Raw genomic sequence first — 13,969 nt, 5'->3', positions numbered from 1 at the left:
ATGGGGTTCTTTAATAAGAGTAATCTTACATTTTTAATGCCATTATTCTTTATTTTTAATGAATTCCGCCTATTTTTCTCTATTCTTATTTGTTTTGACCCTTAATTCTGAACATTATTCTGTATTATGTTAACCCCATCCAGACCCTCAATTATTCAGTTCGTTTGTCATATCTATGCACAGTGTACTGCTACAGTGGTCCATCAAAACTAACAATGAAAAACAAATTTCATACAACAACATTGTAAATAGACAGACATGAATGATATAGACCTCATCAAAGACGACACAGTATTCATTAAAATGAACCCAAGTTAACGAAAACCGTATTGAAATCAGAAGTATCAGCAGTAAACATTTCGGTTCCAATTCTCTAAATAAGAGGGCATACTAATTTCTATATAATATATCCTTCCGTAACACAACTCATGTAATGTAATGTGTTCTAGAAGGGATTCGTCTACATCAGTAACGGCTCTCCGTCCGTAACAAGGAGAGTTGTCTCATTGGCACTCACACCACATCTTCCTATATCTATAGGTGCTGTAGATCGGTCAACATCAGAAATGGCTCTGTTCCATTGTTTAAAAGTAGAGGCTATAATTACTAATTTTTAGCTGTCCGTCTGTCTGTTACAGAACTTGACAAACAGTAATTGTTTCTATTTTACGGATCTAAAGTATAGGGCATACTTGTTTTTAGTTGTCCGTCCGTCCGTCCACAAAATAAATTAGGTGAGGTAGGACGGTAGGTAGTTACTGTTTCTGTTCCCCTTTTCTAAATAAGAGGGCATACTCATTTTCAACTGTGTGTCCGTGGTTCAGAACACCCCTCATGTGCTCTACAAAGATAGGCAGTAACTGATTTTATTCCAGGATTCTAAAGTAGAGGTCACACTAATTTACATTTATAGATATAGGAAGATGTGGTATGAGTGACAATAAAACAAGTCTCCATCCAAGTCACAATTATAAAAGCAAACCATTATAGGTTAAGGTACGGTCTTAAACACGGAGCCTAGGCTCACACCGAACAGCAAGCTACATGTATAAAGGAGCCCCAAAAATTACTAGCGTAAAACCATTCAAACGAGAAAATCAACGGTCTATAATCTATATAAAAACGAGAAACGAGAAACATGTATGTACGTCCGTCTGTTATAATAATCAGGTGTTGTAGAAAAGTAAGAAGTAACTGCTTCTGTTCCACGGTTCTGAAGAAGATATATAAAAATAAATAATTGCAACAGACCAACTGCGGACCGCTCATAGAGTTATTGCAATATCCATTAACGAACAGAGAACCTGGCAATCTCTAACATCGGAGTTAACGTCCCAGTTCCAATTGTCCGGGCTTGCACATTCGCAATAGACAAACGTACGCACAACGTTGGCAGGGTTGGTCAGACGGAGCACACACATTTCTATTCCACAGGTTCCCTTAATCACTTTGGGTAGGGGTGGTGGCGGTAGTGGTGCTTTTGTGCTATCATCTACAAAATCGGTTACACTGCTTCCTTTAATGTATTATATCAGGTTTGAAATCAACACATATAAAAGCGCTATTCTCAATCAAAACCTTACATACTTGACAGCAACAGTAAAACTTACAAAGTGTCTACGTATTCAAACACCCCTGTATTTCAATTGACGTGATTTGAGCGTACACAATGAGGTAGAAGAAAAGCTCTTCTGGCTAATGAAATTGTTACAGTCACTGTGTTATTTTTCATGTACATTTTCTTCATATTTACAGTAAAATAATAAAACAAAATAAAACATTCCAGCTTTCAAGAGAGGTGAAAAACATTCAATAGCATATTAAGTAGAAATTCATTGCTTAACGTTCAGTGGCAAATATTTAAAAAAAAAAGGTGGTATAATTTTCAAGTAGACAATTAACTCCAAAGTTCAATTGATGTTGATATAATCAATTAAAGACAACCGTAGTGCTTCAACAATGAGAAAAGCTCATACCGTATACTTGGCTATAAAAGGTCTCGATTATACAAATGTTAAAAAAAATCAAACGTGTAAGCTAACGACTTAAACTATGTACAACATGTACGAGTTAATGAACGAAAAGCAAATATGTTCCACAGCAAACAAACGAAAACCACTAAATTATAGGCTCCTGACATCGAACCGGCACATACAGAATGTGGCGGGGTTAAACATGTCAGTGGGCGTCCAACTCTCCCCTAACATGGATCAGTGGTGTAACTGTACAACATAAAGCAAACTATAAAAATCAGTTGAAAAAGGCTTCACTCATCAAATGGATACACATAAGAATACATCTAACAAAAACACAGAGCGGACGTGGCCGGGTACTAATGCAGCAACCATTTGATTTTCTGGGGGGCTATGGTTTTTTTTGGATAAAAAAGTTTGTTTCCAGTTTTTGGAGAAAAAAATAATTTGTTTTCAACCCTGAGAAAAAAAGAATTGTTTGTTTCACCCATAGCTGCCACTATATGTAATGCTGAAATTGAAAGAAAAAAATTGTTGTCGACTTGTCGCCAAAAAAAAGTTTGTTCGGGAAAAAAATCCCCCCGATAATCAAATGGTTGCTGCCTAATTGTACATCCCAACAACAAAACAGACACTTAGTGAATTATACCTGTTTGAAAGCGCTGAACATGCAATTAGGTTAATGTTGATACAGGATGAAGTGTGTCAAAAGAGAACAGCAGAAATTCATGTGCACAAATAGCGCATATAGCCATTGAAATTATGTCAATAGGTTGTTTTATCATTGTCATTTTGTATCTCGATATTTTCATACTAAATTACAAAAAAAATATAGTTATTATTTAAAAGAGGGACGGAAGATACCAAAGGGATAGTCAAACTCATAAATCTAAAACAAACTGACAACACCATGAGTAAAAATGAAAAAGACAAACAGAAAAACAATAGTACACATGACACAACATAGAAAACTTAAGAATAAACAACACGAACCCAACATAAAACTAGGAGTGATCTTAGGTGCTCCGGAAGGGTAAGCAGATCCTGCTCCACATGTGGCACCCGTCGTGTTGCTTATGTGATAACAAATCCGGTACATAGTCTAATTCGGTAGGTCACATTCATGAAAGGGAAGGGGATTACACTTACGACGTAAGGAACATATCAGATATCATTTGTGAAACGGTTATACGTACTAAATTATAATCCTGGTACCTTTGATAACTATTTACACCACTGGGTCGATGCCACTGCTGGTGAACGTTTCGTCCCCGAGGGTATCAACAGTCCAGTAGTCAACACTTCGGTGTTGACATGAATATCAATAATGTGGTCATTTTTATAAATTTCCTGTTTACAAAACTTTGAATTTTCGAAAAACTAAGGATTTTCTTATCCCAGGCATAGATTACCTTAGCCGTATTTGGCACAATTTTTTGGAATGTTTGATCCTCAATGCTCTTCAACTTTTTACTTGTTTGGCTTTATAAATATTTTGATAAGAGCGTCACTGACGAGTCTTGTGTAGACGAAACACGCGTCTGGCGTACTAAATTATAATCCTGGTACCTTTGATAACTATTTACACCACTGGGTCGATGCCACTGCTGGTGAACGTTTCGTCCCCGAGGGTATCAACAGCCCAGTAGTCAACACTTCGGTGTTGACATGAATATCAATAATGTGGTCATTTTTATAAATTTCCTGTTTACAAAACTTTGAATTTTCGAAAAACTAAGGATTTTCTTATCCCAGGCATAGATTACCTTAGCCGTATTTGGCACAATTTTTTGGAATTTTTGATCCTCAATGCTCTTCAACTTTTTACTTGTTTGGCTTTATAAATATTTTGATAAGAGCGTCACTGACGAGTCTTGTGTAGACGAAACACGCGTCTGGCGTACTAAATTATAATCCTGGTACCTTTGATAACTATTTACACCACTGGGTCGATGCCACTGCTGGTGGACGTTTCGTCCCCGAGGGTATCACCAGCCCAGTAGTCAACACTTCGGTGTTGACATGAATATCAATAATGTGGTCATTTTTATAAATTTCCTGTTTACAAAACTTTGAATTTTCGAAAAACTAAGGATTTTCTTATCCCAGGCATAGATTACCTTAGCCGTATTTGGCACAATTTTTTGGAATTTTTGATCCTCAATGCTCTTCAACTTTTTACTTGTTTGGCTTTATAAATATTTTGATAAGAGCGTCACTGATGAAAACTAGGGGTGATCTCAGGTGCTCCGGAAGGGTAAGCAGATCCTGCTCCACATGTGGCAAAAAAATAGATTGTTTTGTTCGGGAAAAAAATCCATAGCCCCCCCCCCCCCCCCCCCCCCCCCCCCCCCCCCCCCAAAAACAATCAAATGGTTGCTGCCTAATTGTACATCCCAACAACAAAACAGACATATTTAAAGTGTGACAAAAAAATTACCGTCTCGTCACTTTCTAATTTAAATCATAAACAAACCCTTACATTCGCTACAAATGTATTAAAATAAACAATTTATCTTACCATTTAAAATTGTATAAATAACAAAGGATAATTTCCGGGTCAAGGGTATTAAATAGATAAACTGGATACTTGCCAATTAACTTCCTCAATCATTTTTGGTTTTCCAATTTTTGCTTTCGTTTTAAAAAATGTTATATTAATGCTGGATTAAGTTTATTCTGAATTTTAAACTTCACAAAGAAAGGTAAATTTAAAAAATATTAAAAATATTAGATATATTTTATAAATTTGGATGATATGAACAAGCAAATTTTACACAAAAAAATCAAAAAAAATCATACAGATTTGTACCTTTTAATAAAATATTGTTACCTGTAACTGAGACCTGTAAAGGCTTCAAACTGACATTAAATACATGGTGTAAGAAGTAACATGAGTAATGCAACACAAACCATCTGTACATTTTCTTTAACAATTATTGTTTTTCAGTTTCGCTTTTGATTTGCTTATAATTTTTTGTCTTTAGATCTGCTTAGAAATAAATATATTCCACAATATTATACTGCAAATCCAACGGAGTACAAATTGAAACAGCTTTTAACATTTTGTCATGTTGAACTTTACAAAAACTTAGCAATATTTAAAAAAATTCTTACACGATACTTGTGATTTATGTTGGTTTTTAGTTGAAAGTTATGGTAGTTTGTAAATTGACATTTGCTATATTCTCTCATGTATGTAGCATTATTATGTTTAGTGTGAATGTATAGAGTATAAACATGTGTATACGTGTATATACGATGTCCTCTTGTACACCTATGTGTCTGAGGTTTATTAATAAAGTATTGTCTATTGTCTATTGTCAAATAAACCTATTTTTCCCTGCTTGCTATTCGTGATTGTTTTAGGATTAATTAAACAATTGTACAATTGCTGTAACAGTTGTAATTGTTTTGAGGTTATATCTTGTACGATTGTTGTTTTAGTTGTTTCAAACCAGGCTTGGCACCGCCAAAGTAGAAGAAAATGCAGTGGTGGAAAGCCTAAGGTTTCTTATTTTCTAAAACTGTCAACAAAGTTAATGTTTGTTATATGACGGAAATTTATTTGACTGGGATAATGTCGGGTAAAATATAAATTTCAATTATTCTGTTTCATCATTATTATAAAAAGTTAAGAAGTCCTTGTGTTTCTTTTATTTAGTCGCTAAAATATATCCTCAAGATTTATTTATTATTGTGGCAATTTAAGTAGAAATCTATATGCAAGAGTTGTGTAATTTTAGAATATAATTTAAAAGGTAATAAACTGAATCTTTATTAGATTATATTCCGTAAAACATTTATCAACCAGCCATGACGTTTTCATCGATCATTAAATTACATCTAATAAGAATTTTAAACAACAAGAACGTTATCGATATTGTAACATAACATGTTACATGTATATGTAAATGAAATGGCAAAAGTAAAAGTTAACACTTATCTTACTATAATTTTTATAAATATAGACTTATATTGTGTAAATACACATTGGCGGATCCAGGGGGGGGGGGGGGGGGGGGGGGGGGGGGGTCCGGGGATTGGAACTCCCCTTTTTTTTGGCCGATCAATGCATTTGAATGATGACATATAGTTGGAACCCCCCTCCTCCTTTGTCCTGGGTTGGGAATCCCCCTTTTTTAAAATGGCTGGATCCGCCCCTGATACATGAATTTATAGTAAGATTACAAGTCGTATATTGGTGCTGAGTTTACAAGGAATTTGTTTTTAACCGGACTTCGTCTTTCGCGTCTGTCACTTATCTTGTAATACCTTTTTTGTCACCAACCAACAAACTCAAACTGAAACAAATATTTATTTTGTAAGCTTTGTTCAAGTTTTTTAAATGTTTATGTTTGGTACATGTACTAACCAAGTACATGTGGCGTTCCTATAAACTAAACACGATCTTATTGATTATATATAGACTGTCACAGACGTCTCGTGTTACTGCTATTATTACTATTACAATATAATACGTCGTGTCTAAATTATTAATACGATATAAGAATTATAAATATTTCAAATCAAAAGATAGAATGATAAACTTCTAAATGTTTTAAAAATATTTCGACTTCGAGGTCACTGAACAGAATTATTTAAATGTTAAAAAGGTCCTCTGGTTCAGTAAAGTTGGCACAGTTAATGTAAATCTTCACGACGTCTGTTAAAATGTAACTATACAATATCTTATTTCAGATTTAAATATTTTTTTTGGGCTAATTAGTTTCCTTTGATATATTTTTTTTGCTTTGACATTAAAATAACATTTGTATTTGCAACACTGTTTATAACTTGTTTACAACAGTAATGATCAGCGTTGATTCACACGCTGATTTAATTAATGTTTATTTGTGAAAAAAACTGGAAACTTGCATATTAACATTCCCCTATTTCTTGATAACCCTACATACTTCAAATTATAGAGAACTAAGAGTAAATCAAAGCTCATTGAATTACGTATCTGTTATAATTTTTCTTCTTCACAAAACACCAGTTAGCAAAACATATGCGTAAATATTGAGTCGCCAACAAAGACGAAAGTCAATACTTTCCTCTATAACTTCCTCCAATAGTTGAAGTACACCAACCTTAAACCTTACTAAATTAAAGTTGGTTAAACCCTTATATAATTAATTATTCAGTGAAAACATAACTAATTAAAAATTACATTAAAAAATATATATATACAGTTAAATCCCTGCAAAAATAATAATAATAACTTCTATGTACATTAAAAATGTGTCCCAATTTATAGCTTAAGGTTATTAATAAAGTTTTAAGAAAGTTTTGAATATTATTTACAGGGCATACATCATAGTAAAAAATCTTCACATTCACTAAAACAATGTTACTTAAAGGTAAGAAGAAAAATACTTAATTTACATGTAAGTCTTCTAAAGTTTTCAACATGTGCAATAATTGGAGAACACAGATTAATTATTACTTTAATTAAAATTGTCGAACCGATTAATGTCAGTATTTATCTTTTGATTTTTTGTGTTTTAACGCCACAATGTTTTGGCCATTTTGTTTTTATTGGTCGAAGAAGCTGGAGTGTCCGAAGAAAACCATCTACCTCCGATAGGCAAACTGACAATCCTAGTCAATTATTAGGCTTGGAGTCGAGTGCAAATGCACGACCGGGGTTCGAACTCACAACCTCAGTTTAGACCGAGTAGTGATTACAGTAGTAACTACTCAGACCACTCAGCCACCCTAACATCATTATACATTTATAAGTAATATGATAGAAAATGTAAACGGTCTTACCAAATACCAGAAAACAGCCAATTTAAACACCTATAAAACGGTTCTACAATTAGATTTTGTAATCGATAATTCTGTAATCAACAGGTTGTCAATGTGAGTCATGTCAGTCGGCATTAGAGTTGTTCGTGGTCCAGACTGGAATTATGGCGACAAAGATGGAGGAGAAGGTCACGTAGGATCAATCATTGCTGTCAGTCAAGATAATACATGTGACGTAGTATGGGACAATGGCCGTGAAATGAAGTGTAACATCGGAAAAGGAGGAAAACGTGATCTGAGAGTCGTTGACAATGCACCAGCAGGTAGATGTATTGAAGAAGATGGATAAATTACCAATGACAAAAATAAGCAACTAATATAAAAAAAGAAGATATGGTATGATTGCCAATGAGACAACTATCCACAAAAGACCAAAATGACTCAGACATCAACAACTATAGGTCACCGTGCGGCCTTCAACAATGAGCAAAGCTCATACCGCATAGTCAGCTATAAAAGGCCCCGATAAGAGAATGTAAAACAATTCAAACGAGAAAACTAACAGCCTTATTTTTGTAAAAACTAAGCCTATGCTTGGCATTAAAGCCTCATTCTTTACACTTTTTGTCTTGTACAGGATAGACATGCTCATGAACACACATTACAATTAATGGTTTTCTCAGAACTATTGAAGAGCAAACAAGTGTGATCAAATGTATGAAATGGTTTTAGGTTTTGATAACAACTCTAAAAGACTTTTTTTTTTTAAATTCGACGCGATTCAAATGGTTTTGAATTAAACAAATGGGGTTGAAAATAGTCACACAATCGCAAGTGCAAAATTGAATTAAATGTTTTATAAAATTAAAGTTTTTGTGACACCTTTTGTCCGTCCATATGCCGAATAAGCGTTACACATTTGTAGGGATGTACAGTTACAAATTTAATGACGGTTAATAGATATAGTAAGATGTGTTATGAGTGCCAATGAGACACCTCTCCATCCAAATGACAATTTCTAAAAGTAAATTTAACCATTATAGGTCAATGTTCAAGTATGATACAGGAATTTGCAGGATGTTGGCTATTATTGTGTAACTTTACTGTCTTTGCACTGCATACTGCTAGTTAGGTGATATATGTATATTAAACTATATTTACATTAATGGTGTTTTTCTTCTGGAAACTAGGAGAGCACAGAATAAAGCGTATAATTTCAGAAACTGTGAAATATTCCTGCCAAGATTTGTTTCCAGATTCTTGAAGCCCTGAAAGAAACGTATATTTCCCGCCATTACACTGTCAAATAATTTTCATCATCACAAAATGTATTATAGATCGCAAAATATTTGTTTTAATTTTTACGCAATGCTCAGCCTAGTAATTGATGGTTGAATTATAAGACAATGTACAACAAATATATGTAACGTTTCAGGTGTGAAGCACTTAGGTGTACAATGTGACGAATGTAAACAGAGGACTGTAATAGGAACACGTTGGAAGTGTTCCGTATGTGACGACTACGATTTGTGTACTATTTGTTACTATGGTGACAAACACAATCTGAGTCATCAGTTTTTGAGAATTAACAAGCAGTCGAGTAAACCGTAAGCATTTCACATAATTATATTCAGTTGCAAAGCAAATGCAAAGATATAAATAGGGTTTTCTATCATTAAACATAACTAGAAAACACCCGCGAAATCGGGGGCATTCAGAGCGTATTTGAAAGGATGTAAAGTGTTGTACTTGGGGACAGGAAAATGTTTTTTTTAACCCTCCTCCTTTATTTCCAAAATTCCCATTTTTTCACGGTTTTCTATTAATTTCATTATGAAAATACATTTAGTGTACATGTATTATGAACATTCCAGTCAGGAGCCTATTATTCAATATGGTTCAGTGATATTTGTTTTTCGTTCATTTTTTGTACATAAATAAGGCTGTAAGTTTTCTCATTTGAATATTTTACATTGTCATTTCGGAGCCTTTTATATCAGACTATGCAAAGTTATGAATAGGGTTTTCTATCATTAAACATAATAATAAGTAGAAAAGATAAGCCATTGTCTAGACAGAGTTGGTAAACAAGAGAATGTACGATAGAAGAATGGTTGACTTGATAACCTTTTTGTAACGTGAAAATTAAAAATCCAAAAGAATTTTATCTTAGACTTTTTGAAAAAAATCTTATATTATTCACAAGACATGATTTGATACATTTGTATAAGTATAGATTATTTCTATCCAACATATTTGATTTATGCTTTTATGAAGTCCGTTGTTTTATAGAATTTCTTAATGCATTGAGACTTGAATGGAAGGTTGTAATCATGTTCATACCACACCTTCCTTTCTTTTTATGTATATAAGCGAGAAAATACTACGCAACGCATTATCTAAACGAAAATAACATTTGAAAAATTAACAAACTTCAGTTTCTCTGTTTTCAATTCAAATTCCTCTCGGAGGGTTATATGTGACTTTTCGTCAGCACCGAGGTATCAACACAACACTCTAGAAAATAACCCACTTGCGCCTTATAACCATTTTATTAGTTTATTTTGACATTTAGAATAAAGCTTCCTAAGAGAGCAACGTCACAGAGAATGAGAGCCTTGGGGATATTTCCAGGAGCTGTGGTATTACGGGGTAAAGATTGGTCCTATGGAACACAAGATGGTAAGTACTACAGGGGCGGATCCAACCATTTTAAAAAGGGGGGTTCACAACCCTGAGTAAAGAGGGGTTCCAACTGCTCCCATTCAAATGCATTGATCTTAAAAAAGGGGGTTCCAACCCCCGGACCCCCTGGGTCCGCCAATGTATTATCTACACTTTTAACTTATTGCTGAGAAGATGTGATGTGATGGCCAGTGAGACAATTCTGCATCGTTGACCGAATGACATAGCAGGTTATCAGATGTATGTCATGTATGTGCCCGTTCTTGTCTATTGTATATTAACATAGTTTTGAACTTACACATATTGCCTATACATTGTATATGTCAGATGTACTCTTTAGAATATCCCAAATTAAACACGCTCGGCTTACAATGATCAACAATAAACAATGAGACCACAGTACTTAACAGACTACAAAAGTTCCCTGCTATAAATATAGTCATTGATTTGTACTTATAAGGATCATGAGTCATTATATATGGAATCTGTGAAGTTGTAAAAATACTTTGTTATTTGTGTTTATTTGCAGTGTGGAGACAATATTGATCTGTGGCTTTATCTAAAAAAGTGAATTTCAACAAAATACGATTTAAAGGAAATGAAAATAGACATATAATGCCACAGCTTAACGACATAAAAACCAGAACGTCTGAAACGCCTGAATAATAACTCAATATGTCAAATTCTAAATCGCCCAAGGGTGATACAGTTTTGTACGAACACTACGTTTCCCTTTTATATCTTCTCCCACTAATTGAAGATTTTAAAATAATTTCAATATTACAGCATTCCTTGCATTACATATAAAATTCAACACACAGAGACAAAGCCAAATTAACACATGCTGTTGTTTCTTGTTTTGGACAGATACATAATCCAAACAGAAAAGAAATCAGAAACAAATGAAAATTCAACAGATCACCCAAATACTCTCTAACACACCACACAAACCATAGATAGGGGTCGTTCAAAGCAATGAGGTGAAATGATTTACTCCGTGTTGAAGGCCATAAGGATGTCTGCTTGTCATGTTTTGGAAATTTTGTCAGATTTTCAGAATCCTCTGGTTTTATCCATTTGAATGCCTTAAAAAATTCCCCATGAACACCCATTTTTCTTTTTATAAATCTTTTACATGCATAATTATTAATCATTTGTCAAAGTCTTATAACATTTTATTTATTTTTCAATAGTATTTGAGAACTTCAACTGGTCAATGATAAAGCTATAAAAAATCAAGAGAGAACATTTTCCCGCTAAAATTCCAATGGCTAATATTTCGAAAACAAGCACATTGACCCCTATATTTTTTTGGCTTTTTTGATTTCTCAATTTATTCCCTATCAATACATACTAGTTTTATGAAAAGTTGTTTATTTTTAAACTGAGCAGCGAACATCCTTCATGTGTATTGGAGAAGAAGAACCCACAGAGATATTCCTAACTTATTTTTTCTTCTTGCTGTGCATGTAGTGATTTTTCTGTCATGGATAAATACCACATACCCTTACTTTTATAACGTAATATGTATATTTTTTTACATAAGGTGGTCAAGGATCAGAAGGCAAGGTCACGGAAATAAGAAATTATGGAGGCGACACTGGTGCAAGGAATGCGGTCAAGGTCACATGGAAAAATGGAGAAGTTAATGTTTATAAATTAGGAGCTGGTGGAAAAGTGGATCTTAAGTTTATGGCACCAGGAGTGGGAACAGATTATTACAGGGATCATTTGGATATACCTGGTAAGTACGTCATAAACATAATCACGTTTTGTTTTTGTGAGGTCCCTCATGAGGGCTGGTGTTCAAGTTTTACATAATGTTTTGCCAATATTATGACATAATCATTAATTCTTTTTAAACAAAAAATCTTGAAATATGTGGTCTGGTAATCACTATTGTAAACGGCCATAATCATAATCAAAAACCCCGTTAGAAGGCTCTTTTGTAAATTTGTCCATTGATTTTGAGTCTGGTTAAATTATATTGATCGTCTAACAATATTTGAAGTTTTGGAAACAAATGAAAGAGATTCAAGTTTTACAGTATATTGTTATTAAAAATCTCATATAATATAGTATATATCAGTCTTACAAAAATATAGATTCAGTGGACGTACCTTCTACACAAACAGGTAAATATAAAAATTTTGCTCAAACGGGTTTATACAAATTATCCTCGTTTGTGTTTTTTTCTTCATTTCTTCGGAAGCTTGAATGAAATATTTCTGCTCTTTAATGTCTAATTAGGGTTTGAAATGTGAAAATTCAATATGATTTTGTGAAATGATCTTTACAACTCATTCATAGTTTCTCAGACGTACAAAATGAAGTCAATACTTATTTACAACTGTTTCTCACAACTTACACTTGTATATATGCAGGTACAAATGAACATATAACTACTGCTCTTTTATATATCAGACATTTTACTCTTTGGTCAAACTTTATTCACATTTTCATCAGATTTCAGTTGATATCTTATACGATTTTCGGATCACTTCCCTGCATACACTTTATCCTATGTTAATTATTTTTGTTCATAGCTTTTAAGATTTTAAGCCTCCCTCACTGCATGTTACACAGGTTCTTTCCTCAGCACGCTGCATCACGTTATTGGCGAAGACGATACAAAGTTGTAAAACTTGTGTCTCTCCGTTTGTCATTTCAAACAATACAGTATATTTAAACAAATCAGTCATGTGATTATAAGTTTTTAAAGTTTTATTAAAAAAATTCCAATGTATGGGCAAAATCGTACTGAAACTGATGTAGAGATTGGTTTGAGGTCCCTGATGGTCATGAATTATGTGGGAAGTTGACATCAGAATTTGATAATGACCGCTGTTAAACTCTGCGAAATATCTAAACCAACTTAACATCGTCAAATATACATATTGTTATACAAAAATTGTTTAACACAAATGCATGCTGTAATCATTCATTTACAGCTAAGTAGCATGCAACTGATGAACCAGGGTCACTTCTGATCAAGCGTGCAATTACAATTCTAGTTCCGACGGTTATTCTCTTTATATGCCAATAGATATAGGAATATGTGGTATGAGTGCCAATGAGACAACTCTCCATCCCAAAAATAATGTATAAAGTAAACCATTATAGGTTAAGGTACGGCCTTCAATATGGAGCCGTGGCTTACACCAAACACCAAGCTATAAAGGCCACCAAAAAAACTATTCAGACGGGATAACTCCGAATCACTTGGTTGCTGCATCAATGACATACACCCCATACCAACTTTAAAAATTGATTGAACATCTATATTTTGTTAAATTAAGTTTGATAGAAAGAAAATATGACACAGTAACCACACAACACGTGACCTTTTCAATAACGTTTGCTGTATTTTGCAAATCAATCTCAATTTTAGGTCCTCATTGCTTAATATCTTCGTGCTTTATTTTGTCTTTATATTTTTTTGATTCGAGCGTTACTGGTGAGTAATTTGTAGATGAAACGCGCGTTTTCTGAGGAAAAATACCACTAATTATTTCGGGTTTTTCTACGCGTAAAAGATCAGCGGCATAATGTTTAAC

The 13,969-nt window shown here is 33.7% G+C and overlaps 1 protein-coding gene across 1 annotated transcript in view; it reads left to right on the top strand.

Annotated features, from left to right (window-relative positions):
- Positions 1 to 4,565: 4,565 nt before the first annotated feature.
- Positions 4,566 to 13,969, top strand: part of LOC134692947 (E3 ubiquitin-protein ligase MIB2-like) — a 29,689-nt gene continuing 20,285 nt past the window's right edge. Inside the window, exons 1-5 of the mRNA XM_063553593.1 lie at positions 4,566 to 4,678; positions 7,833 to 8,050; positions 9,163 to 9,334; positions 10,303 to 10,409; positions 11,959 to 12,156. Coding sequence (XP_063409663.1) covers positions 7,849 to 8,050; positions 9,163 to 9,334; positions 10,303 to 10,409; positions 11,959 to 12,156 — 679 coding nt within the window. The 5' untranslated portion in view covers positions 4,566 to 4,678; positions 7,833 to 7,848. The remainder of the gene's footprint in view (positions 4,679 to 7,832; positions 8,051 to 9,162; positions 9,335 to 10,302; positions 10,410 to 11,958; positions 12,157 to 13,969) is intronic.

The sequence above is a fragment of the Mytilus trossulus genome, chromosome 12, assembly GCF_036588685.1.
Source record: "Mytilus trossulus isolate FHL-02 chromosome 12, PNRI_Mtr1.1.1.hap1, whole genome shotgun sequence".
Lineage (NCBI taxonomy): Eukaryota > Metazoa > Mollusca > Bivalvia > Mytilida > Mytilidae > Mytilus > Mytilus trossulus.
The sequence above is the reverse complement of the archived record's forward strand: the minus strand, read 5'-3'. Positions and strand labels throughout refer to the sequence as shown.